We start from the raw sequence: 17,925 nt of genomic DNA, 5'->3' as shown, positions 1-17,925 counted from the left end.
ATACTGTCACATGTCGCCATTGTATTGAATTACTAAAGTTCTGTTTTTCAACTGATTGAGTTTTCCAGATATATCATCTACAAAGAGTATCTTCTTTCCAACACATAAACTTCATTTATTATTTAAACTTACTAACTTGGCTGAAAGTTTTTAGCAATACAAATTAGGATTTAAAGTTTGTAGTATTTATAGAGATCCACCATTAAAAATAATACAGAATGTTGGGGTGCCTGGGTGGCTCAGTTGGTTAAGCGTCAGACTTCGCTTAGGTCATGACCTCACAGCTTGTGTGTTCAAGCCCTGCATCGGTCTCTGTGCGGACAGCTCAGAGCCTGGATCCTGCTTCAGATTCTGTGTCTCCTCTTTCTACCTTTCCCCTGCTCATGCGTGCGCTTGCTCTCTTACAATAAATATTAAAAAAAATTTTTTTAAAGAATATAGAATGTTGATCTGAGATAAATATTTTAGAATGTAAACAAAGGAGGCTTCTAATTATTTTACTTTATGTATGTGTATAGGTATGTGTGTGTATACGTGTATCTATGTGTATATGTATATAAAATGATAGTTTCATTTAAAAATTGGTAGGTTTCCATATTTTAATACTTTCATTTATATTATACTATGTAAGAACTCTCTCTGTTCCTTGAAACAATTTTTTTAAGACAAAACTACCTGAATGAGTCTTTTTTGGAGGCAATTATTTCATCAAGTACTTTTATGGTTTTTGATCTACTATTTTCTATTTTTAGTTGATTGAAATCCATTCATTTCAAATATACATAAAAATTATCTCATAATTAAAAAGCTCCTATTTTCTTCTTCATTTGTATATTAATCTTTTGTTTCTATGTTTTTCAAACAATAGTGTGTATATGTTTGTGTACCTGTGTATGTTTCTCTTCCAATTAACAGATTTTTTTAATGTTTATTTACTTTGAGAGAGAGAGAGAGAGCGCGAGAGCGAGCAAGAGCACGTGCACGGAAGCAGGGAAGGGGCAGAGATAGAGAATCCCAAGCAGGCTCCGCACTGTCAGTGCAGAGCTGGGGGCAGGGCTCAGATATCACCATCCATGAGATCATGACCTGAGCCAAAATCAAGAGTCCGACACTTAATTGACTGAGCCACTCAGATGCCCCTGACATAGATTGTTTAAATAATTTTTTTCTTTAATTAAGACTCTTCATTGTTGCTTTTCTCCTACTTACCTTAAAACTGATTTTCTTTCCTTCTTTTTCTATTTCTTGGGCTCACGTACTCATTTTCAATGCTTTTTGCTTAACTATAAAAGCATCTTACAGTAAGTTAACTCTAAGTATAGCTTTCCAAGCATCCCATACACTGACATGTCCAATTTTTATTATTTTAAAAAATGTCATTAATAAGGGAGTGCCTGGGTGGCTCAGGCAGTTGAGCATCAGACTCTCGATTTCAGCTCAGGTCATGATCTCATGGTTCATGGGATCAATGCTGCACTGAGCTCCGAGCTGGCAGTTGCCTGGGATTCTCTCTCTCTCTCTGCCCCTCCCCCAGTTACACACTCTCTCTTAAAATTAAAATAGACCTTTTAAAAAAAGTCCTTAATTTAAAAAAAGTCCTTAATTAAATTTCTGACTGTCTTATTTTTCTTACTTTTCTGTTTTTTTGAAAGAGTGTGTGTGCAAGTGGGGGAGGCGCAGAGGAAGAAAGAGAATCTTAAGCAGGCTCCATACCCACTGTTGAGCACCCCCGAGGCTCGGCTCAACCGCACAACCGTGAGATGACCTGAACCGAAATCAAGAGTCCAACACTTAACTGACTGAGCCACCCAGGGGCCCCTTGACTTTGTCTTTAAATTCACAGGTGTTGTGAACGTATTTCTAAATCTTCAATAATAGGGTCTGATTCTCTTATTTAGTTTAAATTCTGTCATTAATTTATTACACAAAGAGTGAATGTTAACCTATACCAGCTCTAATTTTGGTGGGGAAAAAAATTATCTTACCATTTAAAACTGTATTTTTTGGTTTGAAGTGAGGCTGAACTTTTTTTTTTTTTTCAATATATGAAATTTATTGTCAAATTGGTTTCCATACAACACCCAGTGCTCATCCCAAAAGGTGCCCTCCTCAATACCCACCCCCCACCCTCCCCTCCCTCCCACCCCCCATCAACCCTCAGTTTGTTCTCAGTTGTTAACAGTCTCTTATGCTTTGGCTCTCTCCCACTCCAACCTCTTTTTTTTTTTTTTTCTTCCCCTCCCCCATGGGTTTCTGTTAAGTTTCTCAGGATCCACATAAGAGTGAAACCATATGGTATCTGTCTTTCTCTGCATGGCTTATTTCACTTAGCATCACACTCTCCAGTTCCATCCATGTTGCTACAAAGGGCCATATTTCATTCTTTCTCATTGCCACGTAGTACTCCATTGTGTATATAGACCACAATTTCTTTATCCATTCATCAGTTGATGGACATTTAGGCTCTTTCCATAATTTGGCTATTGTTGAGAGTGCTGCTATAAACATTGGGGTACAAGTGCCCCTATGCATCAGTACTCCTGTATCCCTTGGGTAAATTCCTAGCAGAGGGTGAACTTTTTAAATATGTTGATTAGCCATGTATTTCTTTGAGAATTATTTATTTTTCTTACTGATCTGTATATGAGTAAGTTCTTTGCCAATCATGTCTGTAACATTTCTTTCTTTCTCTGTTCTAGTACTGCATGTTTTCTTGTCTCCTTACAATCAAATCTATAGCTGCTTAAATCTGATTTTTTTTGATAATTCAAGACTCCTCTTCCTTACAATGATCAGATAAAATTCATCCATTTTTTACCCCATTGAACTCTTTAATGCTTCTGCATTTAGATTCTTCTTCCTTCTTTAATGTATGATGGAGTTTGTTGTTTTAACTCACATCAAGATACAGTGTGGTTAACTAATGTCTGAGACCCAGACTTTAAAGGATTTTATTCTAATTACTGGAATTTGGACAATTCCTAAAATCCGATAAGCTAAATTTTTCATATCTTTGTATCAATAACTAAGATTTCATGTATGAAAGGCATTTGAAGAATATCATATTCTTATATTCTTTTTAAAACACTACATTTGTTGGGGCGCCTGGGTGGCTCAGTCAGTTAAGCGGCTGACTTCAGCTCAGGTCATGATCTCGCGGTCCGTGAGTTGGAGCCCCGCGTCGGGCTCTGTGCTGACAGCTCAGGGCCTGGAGCCTGTTTCGGATTCTGTGTCTCCCTCTCTCTGACCCTCCCCCGTTCATGCTCTGTCTCTCTCTGTCTCAAAAATAAATAAACGTTAAAAAAAAAATTTTTTTTTTTTAAATAATAAAACACTACATTTGTATTACTTGAAGAAAATTCTGACCCAGTTCACATTTAAAAATGTTACATTCTTATATATATACTTTCTAAAATGCCTCATTTGTATTACTTGAAGACAATTCTGACCTAGTTCACAGATAATGGCAATGCATGCTCGGACCATTCTGTCTCTTTCTTGAAGTCCGTCATTTCCAACTGCTATTAATGAGTTGGCCACAGAGCTAGGAAACAAGGAAGCATTCACAGTAATCATCTGGAACAGGGAGGAATCAGAAAAAGAAGTTATTTATTTCATAATACATGTTTAAAACCTATTTTGTTCAGATTGAGGTGTTCACAACCATAGAATATTTATAAGATCCAAGCATCAATTTTAATCTTCTTCTTCATGGGTACATTTCAAAGGATTACTAGATCTAATAATTAATGCAACAGATATTAATAATCATTACTATGGAAAAATGTTGGCTTTTTTTCCCTAATAGTTCAGAATATGAATCAGTTAACTGACAGGATGTAATGTTTCTGAGATTCTAAGCTCCTGTGGAGTAAGCACTGTATTTTACACAACATTTCAGAACCCAGACGAAGGAAATCAGTGGTAAACAGTTGTCAACACACTGCTGTACTATAACATTCCTGACTCTTCTCCTCATATAATCACCACCAAGGTATGTTCCACCAATTTACCTCATTATGCATACTCTTTCTCCCACCAAACTCTAATTTGGACCCTCATTCTTTTTCACTTTACTGCCAAAGATGCCTAATAATCTCCTTGTCTCTACCTATCACTTGTTGCTACGCAAACGGCAAAGTTAGTAATCCATAATCGATCTTTAATATTTCAAGAATTATGATGCAAAGAGTATGTATCTGGTGACAAAACTTTTTGGATGAATCATACTTTAAATGAAAGTTTAATTGGAATACTGAAAATAGATTTGGAATCTATTCCAAATTTGGAATACTGAAAATAGATGACATATTTTCAGTTTGGAAATCAGAAAGAAAATAAATTATGTAGTTAATTACTGTTTAATAAATAAAGACTATTTGGTAGATGAACTATTTCAAAATAACAGGTCCCTGGAGTGGGAATAATTAATCTGTACTAGATGTTACTGGATTTATAATCCTGTGTATCAAGGGCCAAGTGATTTGCCTAAATGAATCCCTTTCAATTGTAAAAAATCTGTGATATGTTAATCTCTTATTACATGAATAAAGAAATAATACATGAAAAAAATTGATGGCTTCATTGCGGCTTCAATAAGGCAATGAGTAGAATTTCAATTGGATAAAGAATAGGAACAGCTGAAAAGCAGGAAAATTATATAGAAAATGAGTGAGACAAAAACCAGGAAAGATTTCCTGGATTGGGGGGGGGGGGGGATCAAAAGACACTGAAAATGAACCAGCAAACAAAAAAATCTTCCAAATGAATGAGACAGGTGAAAGAGAAGGAAAAATAACATGAATATTCCTTAATTATTCATGGAACAAGGTATCCTAAAACAACAAATGTTTCTTGCTTTTCTTTAAAAATAAAGAAGATTAATACTTATATAGAAAATTTTTAAACTTTTAAAATGCATACAAAAAACGACAGTGACCTAGCCACTGTAATATTAATATTAATTTCTACTAAGTCAGTTGCCAAGATGTTGCTGAAAAAAAAGAAATACGTACTTTGGTTGTTAAAATTACCAAGGAAATTACAGTTCCTCTAACCAATACTGGCCACTATTCACTCAGCAAGTATATTTTCCTTTTAACTCTATCTGATTTTAGCTAAACCAAGGAGGACCCCTGAGCCATCATTCTTCCTCTGAGCCTGTATCCTACCACCAGGTATAAGCAATTTTCCTGCTCTTGGATTCACCAATGATATCTGCCTTAAATAACTCTGTTATTTCAGAACAGAAGAAAATAGTATTTTTCTTATAGCCTTACTAAATTGTAAAGGGTATGTTTACTTTTACTGGGATGTTTTATAAACTAAATTGTAACGTGCCAAAACCTTTTACAAAACTGAAATAAAATATTTACTGAATAATTCAGAGAAGCTGAATTTAACTGTTTGAATCTACCTGGAATTGTCTTTTCTTCCGAATGCAATTTTTAGAGCAGCAATTCCCAAAGAATGGTCCAGAAAACTAGGTCTCTAGGATATTTTCAGAGATTCTGTGAAGTTAAAACTATTTTCATAATAATACAAAGATCTTATTTGTCTTTTTTACTCTCCATCTCTCACAAGTATATACTGAAGCTTCCAGAGGCTCCATAGAATGTGAAATCACAACAGACTGAGTGCAGAGGCAAATATGACAATCTAGCTACTACCTTCTAGCAAGACAAATATTTAAGAGATTTTCAAAGATCTCAAGTAATGCCATTGTGTTCACTAAGTTTCTTTTTGGAAAATATGGTTATTTTTATAAAAATGTTTATATGTGATGGGCTTATTTTTAATATGCTAATATATATTTTAATTGCTCATGCATAATTCCTAGTATGACAAATATTGACATATATCAACTCAAATAACCAAAGTTATTTTTGTTCTTCAGAAACAAATTTGGTTTTCTTGAATTCTCAAAATCATGGCAGAAGGAGAGACTGTATGAGTAAGTAAAAACCATACATCTAATTTTTAAATTTAAATTTGAAGAGTCAAATCACAGTCCCAATGCAATAGTTCACCTGTAACAAAAATATTGTAATCTATCTTCAATATCACTCTTACTAGAATTGTGAATTTTTTTTAAGACACTCATTCATTTACTTCTTCCTTACTATGCTCACCTGTGGGTACCATTACTAACCACAAGCTGGACAATTGGAAGAAAAAGGAGAAAGAGGAGATCTAGTTAATGTGCAAATTCAACATACTACCATCCTGGAGTATGCTCTGAATTCAAAGGTGGGTAAAGAGGAGAAGGGTTAAAATTTTTAATGTTTTAAAAATAACTGAAATAATTTTAGATGTTTTTACATTAAAACAACTATATACTGCACGAGTCTCATAAATGTTTAGGATGAAACAGAATACCTAGGATGAAACACGAAAAATTCTTACATAAGCTGATTTCTAACCAAGTTAACTCTTAGTTCACGGTGTTCTTCTGCCATTAGGGTATCACATTAAATAACAATAAAAATTCCTTGAAAACCTCTTATTAGAAGTGTTACAGATTATCCTTAACACTATTGCAGAATTTAGATTTTGACCTTTTATCCTGTAACATGGTCTGAACTGCTTATTGTAACTGCCTATGGATTGTATCCAAATTCATCTTCAAAACAACCAGCTTGTAACTAGTTGTGACATGCATTTAAATGGTATTAATTCTAAGCATACAAGTAACAAAAATCAGAGTGGGGAACAAGTAATCCTCTTTCTCCAATAACATATCAAAGCAGTAATTTCATTTACATGTCTATTACAGGAAGAAATACAGTAGTTCCTCCCTACCCCCTTATCCATGGGGGATATGTTCCAAGACCCCCAGGGGATGACTGAAACCACAGATGGTACTGAATTTTATAAGTAAACTATACTAAAAGCCTACTTTTGACTGGAAGTCTTACATAGTCAATCAACACATATTTTGTATGTTATATGTATTATATACTGTGTTCTTACAATAACATAAGCTAGAGCAAAGACACTGTTAAGAAAATCATAAGGAAGAGATAATGCATTTACTGTTCTGTACTGTATTTATCGAAAAAATCCATATGTATACATATATTGTCTGTGTGTGTGTGTGTGTGTGTGTGTGTGTGAGAACCCACGAAGCTTAAACCCGTGTTGTTCAAGGGTCAAGTATACTGTTTTTTACTGTACCTACATACCTATGATGAAGTTTAAATCATAAATTAGGCACAAGAGATTAGCAACAATAACTAGCAATAAAATAGAACAATTATAACAATATATTGTAATAAAATTTATGACTGTGGTCTCTCTCTCAAAATATCTTATTGGACTGTACTCCCCCTTCTTGTGGTGATGTAAGATGATAAAATGCCTATGTGAGGACGTGTGGGAGGTGATGCTCTAGGTACTGTGACATAACATTAGGCTACCACAGACCTCCTGACCATATGGCAGAAGGCAAACCAAGCTTGACCTTGGGTAATCAAAACTGCAAATAAGGGCGGACTGATGTATTCTTTACAATGAACATTTTATCAAAAAATATTGTGCTAGCTGTACCCGATCACATCACACAGAATATTTATGCTTACCTCTAGGTTTAATAGACCTATTTACCTCATATAATTTTAACCAAGCAAAAATGTTTAATGGGAATTTAGCCTTTTTTCTAGAAAGATTTCATAAAACAGTCTAAATCTAAAAATGTAAAATATTTAGCATGAAAACCAAAACTCTGCCTTTTCTCTCAGACATAGAGCATACCTTTCTGACTAATCGAAGTGCTTGTGTCCTCTCTACCTCGTTGCTCTGCTGTATGTCAATGCACCTAAATAATACACAAAATATTTAATTATTGATAAAAAATCTTAGTAAACAGTTTTTTGTATAATACCACCAGATCAGACCCATCTTCATAATGTTATATGGTATTTTAAATTTTAACACATGTGATTTTTCAATACCAGCAGATATTTAGTTAACTTACATCTCTCTAGCGATATGTTAGAATAGAGCATTTCAAAACTACTTCATTTAAAACTCCAGAAAAGAATATAGTAAATAATTTACAGAATTATGTACATCGATAGAGAAATAATGAACTTATAAAAAAGCTAAGTATCAGAAATCTACTGAAAAGATTATTCATCTATCTTTGATAAAATTCACAATTTTATAAAAACTGTGAAGGAAAAAGTTTTCCAGCTTATGTTTTAGTTTAAATGTGATTTTTAACCAGAGCCTACATTTTATATATTATGACTAAGTTAAAAGTCATATACTAGCCACAGGAATTCTATTTTTCCAAATATAATTTAATATCTAAGTGCACTTCAAAACTTAATGCTCAATCAGATATCACTTACCTAACATTTCTCTGTAAAATTTATTAAATTACTCAATTTCTTAAGAGTCATTGGTTTATGTAGCAGAATAACTCATTTTTATTTACGTTTAGGTAGTTCACTATTCTAATCAATACATATAGATAGTTTGCTACTGAAAAAGCATTTCTTCTATCTGAATACAATTAAATCTAAGACAATTTTATTAAAAAGTAAATAAACACAGAATCTCATTTCTGGCCACAACAAAGTAGCTGGATCAGACCAACCCTCCAGCCAAAAACAACTATAAAGATTAAGTAAAATACTTCCTTAAAAAAGTATGTTAAAATACTTTTAAACTGTTAAAAGGGCAATGGATGATAATCTCTGAAAAGAGATGGACAAGCTCCACATCCAACCAGGCTTTGTCCCGAGAGGCACGTGTCAATCCCCACTTTTAGGGAAATAGAGTCCTAGCAGAAAACAAAAGTCTTGCAACACTGGAGTGACAGGTTGAACTTTGGTGCAGCCAATGTGGCTGTGACTTAAGGGGAAAAATCCCAGAGGAAAGAAAACATAGGAAAGTGAATGCAAATCTTCATGCAACCTCCTCTCCAAGGCACCTATCAATTCCTATGTTGTGCGGAAGCAGGGTAAAAATCCAAGAAACCAAACAAAAAGCTACTGCTGCAAAGCTAAGGAATTAAGCAGAAATTTCGGCAGGTGTATAACACTCTACAATAGATAGTAGGACTCAAGGCTGGTCAAGGTGAAGAGGTTCTGCTAAACATCTACAACTATTACTTGAGATCCCAAATATAGCCACTCCATAGAGCAAAGGCAAAGCTAAAAGTAAACTTTAACGAAATCAGTGTGATAAGCCAACATTCTAGAATAAAGCTCAAGTGTCTTAAGAGGAAAACAGCATGATCCAATGGCAGATATTCTGAATACATAATTTTTACATTCAATCATATAATAATATGAAGTATGCTTTAAAACAAAACAAAAGGCCAAGTCACCAAAATCCAAGAAAAGAAAATTACAACCAAAATAGAACACTGGTGATTCACATATTGTTGTTGTCATAAGAAGGCTATAGATGCCTATGATAAATACGGTCAAAGTAAATAGAAGGAAACATGGAGAAATAAAGCAGCGACCTAGAATCTTTAAATAAGAGTAAAACAAATCATAGAAATACAGTAACAGAAATTAAAAATTCAAGAGACTGATTTACTAGCAGGACGGAGTTAAAAAACAAACAAACAAAAAACAAAAAAACAAACAAACAAACAAACAAAACAGGTGAGTAGAAAGTAACCACACTAAAGCACAGAGATTTACAACAGAAGTTGAAAATACAGTAAGGACATCAGAGACCTGTGGCACAGTGAACAGATCCAACACTTCTCCCAGACATGGGAGAAGAAAAAACAGAAGAGAAAAAAACCTTTTAAATAGCCAGAGAAAAAGATGTATCACTTATAAAATATCAACAAGAGACTACTTACTGTTCAAGTTAAAAAAAAAATCCAGAAGACAGTAACTTATTTAAAGTATTGAAAAGAGGAACCAGTCACAAAAATAGCCTTCAAATATGAAGGCAAAAAGAGAAACATTTACAGACAAATAAAAGATGAGAGAGAATTCATCTCAAGAAGACCTGCATTACAAGAAACAGTAAAGGAAATTCATCAAACAGAAAGTGATGCAAGATGAATGAAAATGTGCAAATACAAGAAAAAATGACATCAGAATAAGTAAATAATGTAGGTAAATGTCAACAGTTCCAATTTAAAACAGTAGGGTTTTGTAGGGTTACAAATATATGTAGAAATAAAAACCTGCATTGTTCTGGTTGTAATAAAACGCTAAACCTGAATATCAAGGATATGAGTTGTAATCTCTAGGGCAACTGCTAAGCGAAGACTTTATAACCAAGATATTAATAGAAGAGGAAAAGAAATTGTGCACTATTGCAAAAGAAACAAAAAGGAGGAACACAAAAACAAAGAACCAGTGTGACAAACTCAACATAGCAAACAAACTCAAATGTATGAGAAAATTAACACCAAGAAGAACTCATAAATAAATAAATATATATTTATATAATTACATTGCATAAAGTCCACAGACCATGCATATTAAAATACACTAGACAGTCTAGATGTTCCAATTAGAAGACAAAGATAAGATAATCAAACTAGATTTAAAAACAAACAAAAAACCTATATGGTGTTTACAGGTGAGAAAATTTAAATGTAAAGACAAAAATAACAGAAAGTAAAAGGATGGTAAAGGATATATCTTGCAAACCCTAAATCAAAGTGAGGATAGCCATATTACTATGAGGTAACATGAACCCTCATAAAAGATGTACTCCTAGGAATAAAGAGGGACATTTCATAACTATAAAAGTATTAGCCCAATGTGAAGGTTTAACAATTCTATATATGAATGGTTCAAAATATATAAATGACTGGCAAAAGGAGGAGAAAATCTGAATAGTACTATTAGTGTTAAAGACATTGAATCCATAATCTTAAAACTACTTAAAGAAAACCCTCTGCCTAGATTCACTGGTAAATTCTGGGGGGAAAAAACCAACAACAATAACAGTATCCATCTTACATAAAGTCTTCTAGGGAACATAAAAATAGGGCAACACTTCCCTAGTTGTTTTACAAAGCAAAAAACAAAAAACAAAAAACAACTTCTTGGTTCCAAAACTAAACCAGGACATTAGAAGAATGGAAAAATATAAGCCAATACCATTCATGAACTTAGCTACAAAAATCTTCCACAAAATATTATCAAACCAAATTCAGATAATATTTAAAAAGGACAAAACAGGGGCGCCTGGGTGGCTCAGTCGGTTAAGCGTCCGACTTCGGCTCAGGTCACGATCTCGCGGTATGTGGGTTCGAGCCCCACGTCAGGCTCTGTGCTGACTGCTCAGAGCCTGGAGCCTGTTTCAGATTCTGTGTCTCCCTCTCTCTCTGACCCTCCCCGTTCATGCTCTGTCTCTGTCTCAAAAATAAACGTTAAAAAAAAAATTAAAAAAAAAATAATAAAAAATAAAAAGGACAAAACACACAACGAACACGTGGTGTTTACTTCAGGAATGCAAACAAGAAAGATACTAAACTTAGAAAGGGAGAAATAAAACAGTCACCATTTGCAATTAACGATTACGTACATAGAAACTGTAAGATAATTTTGACAACAATTAGAATTGAAAAATTGAATCTAGCAAGATCACTAAATAAAGTTGACTATCCAAACCAAAACCCAAAAACTCACAATTATTTTTCATATATTAGCAGCAAAAAATATGAGAAAGAAAAAATTTAACTTACATTAACACTATCATTAAAAAGTACCTTAGAATAAACATAACAAATATGTGCAAGACCTCTGCACAGAAAACTACAAAATACTGTTGAGAGACATTACAGTTCCAAGTAAATAAAAGTTTAGAGTATGCAATATTAAGATATCAATTCACCCCAAATTAATCTAAAACTTGAGTGCAATTACCACTAAAATCCTAGAATGTTTTAAGGAAATGGACAAGTTGGTTCTAAAATTTATATGAAAATACAGGACATAAAATAGCCAACACAGTCTTGAAGAAAAGTTGGAGGACTTACACCAACAGATATTAACACATATCAAGCTGCAGTCATTAAAACAGTGAGAAACGGGCAAGAACAGACAGACAGACTAACTAAAGAGACTAGGGAATGTAAAAACAGATCCGTAACTATCAGTTATCTGGTTTACAACAGAAGTGTCACTACTCTAGACAAGAGAAGAAAATCTCTTTAATAAATGCTGCTAAAATGTACTGCATATCCATAAAAATGAATCATGACCTGACGCCTAATTAAACATACAAAGGAATAAAACCTTTCGGGGAAAACGTAGCATAGTATCTTCTAAGAGTACAGGAACATTAACTATAAAATCAGATTCTATTATTTAGGAAGAGACAAAAGGCAAAACAGACGGACTTGGAGAAGATACTGTCAATACATACTCCTGTTGAAAGGAATCATATCCAGAACATCAAGAACTCCTATATTATGAGACAGACAGACAATTCAATATACAAATGAGCAAAAGACAAGGATGTCCAAATAGCCAACAAACAAATGAAAGGTGCTTAACATCATTCCTCATTAGGGAAATGCCAACTAAAACCACAAGGAAACTCGGGGCGCCTGGGTGGCTCAGTTAGTTAAGCGTCTGACTCTTGATTTCAGCTCAGGTCATGATCTCATGGTTCATGAGTTTGAGCTCTGTATCAGGCTCTGCACTGACAGAGCCTTTCTCTCTAAAAAACTAAATAAACTAAACAAACAAACAAACAAACAAAAAACCCCAAAAAATAAAACCCACAAGGAAACTCAAAATGAACTCTACAGCAGAAAGTCTAGAAGTAAAAACTGAAAGCAAGTGCTGATGAAAATGTTGAGAGACTGGAAGTTTCCAACATCATTGGTAGGAATGTAAATCAGTACAATCACTATGGGAAAATGGAAGTATTTAGGAAAGCTAACTAGACATAAACCTATGATCCAGCAGCTCCTACACATACCTAAGAGAAAGTAGCGCATATGTCCACCTATAAGAATGTTCAGGCGCTCAATAGGTTAAGCGCCCAACTCTTGATTTCACCTCAGGTCCCGATCTCACGGTTCCTGAGATCAAGCCCTGCATGGGGCTCTGGGCTGACAGCATGGAGCCTGCGGAACCTGTTTGGGATTATCTCTCTCCCTCTCTCTGCCTCTCCCCCGTGCAAGCATGTGCTTTCTCTCTCTCTCAAAAACAAAACAAACAAAAAAGAAGAAAAAGAATGTTCAGGGCAGCTTTACCCAAAATAGCCAAATACTGATAACAACCCAGAAAATCACCAATAGAATGGAAAAAATGAACTACAGTCTATTCATAACATGAAATATTACACAGCCTTTAAAATAAAAACCAACCTGGATAAATCTCACAAGTAACACTAAGGAAAGAAAAGAGTAACTATGTAATTTTCCAATATATGATGCTCAAGAACAGGGAAAACTGGTTTACGATGAGAAAAAGCAGAATAATGTTTAGTATTGGTTGCAGACAAAAGGGAAGTTGACTGGGATGCTGAAAATATTCTCTTATTTAGGATAATGGGGTACTAGTTTGTATATACTTATAAAAATTATCAGGTTTTACACTAAAAATTTGTACACTTCATGATATGCATGTTAAAACTTAATACATAATTAAAAAAAAAACCACAGCTCTCGTAAAATTACCTTGCTATTAAATAGTCCACTTTCAATTTTAGCACCTTCTGCAGAATACTGGAGTCTTGGATGAGATATCGAAGAGCTCGCAGCCCTGCTGCCCGTACTTCTTTTGCTTCATTCAATAAAGCTAACCGCAAACTGCAGGAAAACAAAAAAGTTTTGCTGCATGAGTGTCAAATACACATAAAACTATGGTACCAAATTCTTCCTTAATTTGAAATAAGCAAAACTACTAGTCATTTTACATATATAAAAATCATTCACTGTAATATGGAACTTCAGTAATCTGTGCTGCTTCGTATATTCTTAAAAATCAAGAAAATGTTATTTTGCCCTACTTTCTGTAGTTTTATATAAGCAATGGGAAATTAAATATGCTTTTTTCAAGGTATATCACATACATCTCTACAATCTATTCCTCTCTGCCTACCTGGTTCCACCCCTCTCAAGGAATCATTGGCTTAGGGGTACCTGGGTGGCAGAGTTGGTTACGCATCTGACTCTTGATCTTGGCTCAGGTCACGATCTCACAGTTTGTGAGCTCATGCAGCACACTGGCTCTGTACTCATGGTGCTGAGCCTACCTGGGATTCTGTTTCTCCTCCTCTCTGCCCCTTCCCCCGCTCATGCATGTGTGCACTCACTGTCTTTCTCTCTCGAAGTAAATAAATAAACTTAAAAAAAAAAGAATCACTGGTTTAAACCAATAAATACTTTATGGCAGTAGGCACAGACTATATATATGTTTTAATTCCTAAGCACACCAAAAAGATGGCTCTTGAGATTATAACATTATGCCTCTGTCGGTGGGCTTGAGAAAATAAAGTCTACCATCAGCACACTCTATCTTAAGGGAGGTTAGAGATAACTGTACAGGTTCTTCTTGTTCTTAGGAATAATTAAGAGCTCTTGTTCTATGAATTTCAGATTTAATTTAGGAGCTTAAATAGTAGAAATCCATGTATTTTCCATCATTAGCTTTGATTAATTACATTTGATAATTAAAAAGTATCAGTAAGAACAACAGGATAACAATTAAAAAGTACTGGAGATCCGGGGCACCTGGGTGGCTCAGTCGGTTGAGCCTCCGACTTCGGCTCCGGTCATGATCTCAGTTTGTGAGTTTGAGCCCCGCACTGGGCTCTGCGCTGACAGCTCAGAGCCTGGAGCCTGTTTCAGATTCTGTGTCTCCCTCTCTCTGCCCCTTTCCCGCTCATGCTCTCTTTCTGTCCCTCAAAAATGAATAAACATTAAAAAAAAATTTTTTTTTAAGTACTGGAGATCATAAATTTTTCTAATATTCAAACAACTGTTTCCACAAAATTAAATATAAGGTGTCACACTATCTTTTTGGTTTAGAATTAGTAAATTTGAAATTACTAAAATCCAGAGAGGTGAAGGAGAGAACTAAACTATACTTACCAAATTATGATATCCTCATAGTTAAAACCCAATTTTTCTTCACTATGGCCAATATCACAAAGAAGCTGTCAGAAAACAAAAGTATGTGAATGTGTTATGTATTTTTGTCTATTTATGTATACATTCCCTTTTAGACTGAAAAATATAGTATTTATCTCCAACAAATATCAGAAAATATATGATTTTATTACTGTTCAAGTATGCATATTTATTTCTACTGCATTACTGTGTTTTTATTTGACCTGCCAGTTTTAGGTTTCTTTAGCCCTCCTTTTTGTTTTCATTTGAATCAACCAATTATGCTTTATTATTCTTTATCCCCCCTCAATAAGTTTACAGTTTTAAAACTATCTTTTAATGGTTACCATTGAGATTACAATGTGCACTGTTAACTAGTAACAGTCTAACAGATATTATTACTTTACCATGTCCTCAACAATGCTAGACTCTTAAAACACTTGAATTTCATTTACTACCCTCACCTTTCACTTTACTGTTGTTTTTCTACCGATGTTTCAAGCCCCATAACACATTACGGTTATTTTTACTTTCAGTTAATATTTAGTCAATATCAATTTATATTTGCCAACAATTTCACCTTTTCCATTATGCTTCATCTCAGTGTTATCTTAACAGGATATTCTTCCTTCTGTCTAAAGAATCCTCAGTTTGTTGTTGACTTGTTTTATTGGGTGTTTTTATTTACTTAATTTTTAGCCAAGGTTGCTGGTAACAGATTCTTTAAAATTTGTTTACATGGAAAATTTTTTTTCACTTTATTTTTTGGAGGATTATCTTCCTGGATTTATAGATTTATGGGTTAGCTGCTATTTTCTTAAAAGCTTCAAGATGGTTTCTATTATCCCTATTGAAAAGTCTGTTATCAGTCTTACTATTGGCTCTTTTGAAGATTTTTTTTCTCTTTGTTTTTCAGCAATCTTAGTGTTCAGGTGTGGTTTTCTCTGTATCTATCCTGCTTAGGAAAACAGAAATTCCCAAATCTCTGGTTTGATATATTTTAATTAGTTTTAGAAAATTTTGTACATGATCTCTTCAAAATTACTTATTGCCCAATTCCCTCTCTTCTCTTTCTGGTAATTCAAATGTCAGATCCCTTGGTGTATACTGCAAATCTCTAAAACCTGTTTTCTATTTTCTCCATTCTCTTATCTCAGTGCTTTGGCTAGATATTTTCTATTTATCTATCTTCTGATCCGGCCTATCTGATCTTCTACCACACCCGTCTATTGAGTTCTTAATTTTTAGACACTGTTTTACCATTCTTGAATCTTCATCTAACTTTACACATATCAATAATAAAAAAAAAAAAAATCTTCATTTTCACCTATTCTCTCCATATTTCCTCTATTTCCTTGACATGTAAATAATAATTTAAATATTTGAAGTGCTTATTATATAAATGTATGTGAATGATGTAGATTGCCTGTAGATCCGTTTCTACTATGTTCTTCCTTTCATTGTAGCCATGCAGTCCTGTCTCTTGATATACCCTGTAATCTTTGTATATAAAAACTTGTACAGACTCCTGATAATATCTTTGTCCACAGAGGGTTTATCCTCTTTGTTAGGTCACTGGACAATACTAAGTACAGAAAAGTTGCTGCTCTGGTAAGTTTCAATCTACCTCTGGTTTTCCCTTTTCCTCCCCACTCCCCAGGTCTTAACTGAAACCTATTTTCAACTGAAACCTAAGTTTCAACTGAAACTTATTTATTGTTCAGGGAATTAGTCCCAAGAGGATGACATACCTATTTCTGTCTTACAAAAACACTACAAGCTCCATCCTTATTTTCAAATATTCTTTTGCTTTAGATTTTTAGGTTTCCCATCTCAGATAGTCCCAGGATTCAACAAATGTACTGAGACAAGAATCTCCTTCTAGTAGATTGCCCCTAGGTCTCCACCAAAAGTCTGTGCTGTTTTTTCTGCTGAGTACTCCTGGGCCTAAGGTCTGCATCCCTAGCTCTCTGCCCACACTCTAAAGTAGCCAGTATCTCCTGGCAAAAGTTGTTGGAGAAGTAAACTCACCTCCACAAGCTTCTCCCTTCTCCAAAGCTTTGGCTCCTATATTTCTTTCTGACTGAGCAGTTTCCTGCTATACCTTCTTCAAACAGGCTTTCCTTGTTTTCATTGAGAACACTGATCTAATACTAACTACTTCCCTCCCACCTGGATGGTATATACCACTTTAGTCTGAGTTTTGAAAACTTTTACCTAAAAGTTACATAGAAGTTTCTCAAGTTATTTGGAGGGCCTAACTGAAATGAATTCAAGAAATTGATCATTTAATTAACACTGAAAAAACAGAAGGAATTCCAAGTGCTATTATTCTTCCTCAGTATGAAGTTATGAACATCTTAACCATACAGAATAAACCAACCAAAGTGGTGGTCATCACATCGGTCTCTGTGAAAGGAATGGACCCAAGAACGTATTTTAAAAGGCACAAAACTGTAGAAATAAAAAGCTAATCCTATCTTATTGGTAGGCTCCTTATAAAATTTCCTATCCAGTTTCTTCTTTAGAAGGAAAAAAAAAAAAGGCAAAAAAGAAATGTTCCAAATAGAAGAAGGAAGAGAATAGGAATAGAGTAGCTATAAGATAACGCAATATTTTCATAGCAGGGAAGGACACTACACAAATGATCACTTTGTGTGGTAAGGAAATGCTGTGTAAATAAGCAAATAGGCAAAACAAGCTGAAAAGTTTTTGTTCACAGGTCTTTATCCAAAATGTTTATGTTATAAAATCCTCAAAATTCTGAAATATGATGAACAAAGAAGCTACAGACTTTCAAACGGCATGAAATTTTGTTATTTTTATTGCATTTTGTTGCAATGTTAAAAGTACTAAAAAATGGGAGG

At 34.2% G+C, this 17,925-nt stretch overlaps 1 protein-coding gene across 7 annotated transcripts in view; it reads right to left on the bottom strand.

Annotated features, from left to right (window-relative positions):
* RICTOR (RPTOR independent companion of MTOR complex 2) overlaps nucleotides 1–17,925 on the bottom strand; it is a 122,241-nt gene that overhangs the window by 52,585 nt on the left and 51,731 nt on the right. For all 7 annotated transcript variants that reach the window (XM_049648735.1, XM_049648737.1, XM_049648736.1 and 4 more), the window contains 4 exons: nucleotides 15,041–15,105; nucleotides 13,625–13,756; nucleotides 7,753–7,816; nucleotides 3,450–3,576 (listed from right to left, as the gene is read on the bottom strand). In XM_049648735.1, the coding sequence (XP_049504692.1) occupies nucleotides 3,450–3,576; nucleotides 7,753–7,816; nucleotides 13,625–13,756; nucleotides 15,041–15,105 (388 nt within the window). The remainder of the gene's footprint in view (nucleotides 1–3,449; nucleotides 3,577–7,752; nucleotides 7,817–13,624; nucleotides 13,757–15,040; nucleotides 15,106–17,925) is intronic.

The sequence above is a fragment of the Panthera uncia genome (genome assembly GCF_023721935.1).
Source record: "Panthera uncia isolate 11264 chromosome A1 unlocalized genomic scaffold, Puncia_PCG_1.0 HiC_scaffold_17, whole genome shotgun sequence".
NCBI classification, from domain to species: domain Eukaryota; kingdom Metazoa; phylum Chordata; class Mammalia; order Carnivora; family Felidae; genus Panthera; species Panthera uncia.
The sequence above is the reverse complement of the archived record's forward strand: the minus strand, read 5'-3'. Positions and strand labels throughout refer to the sequence as shown.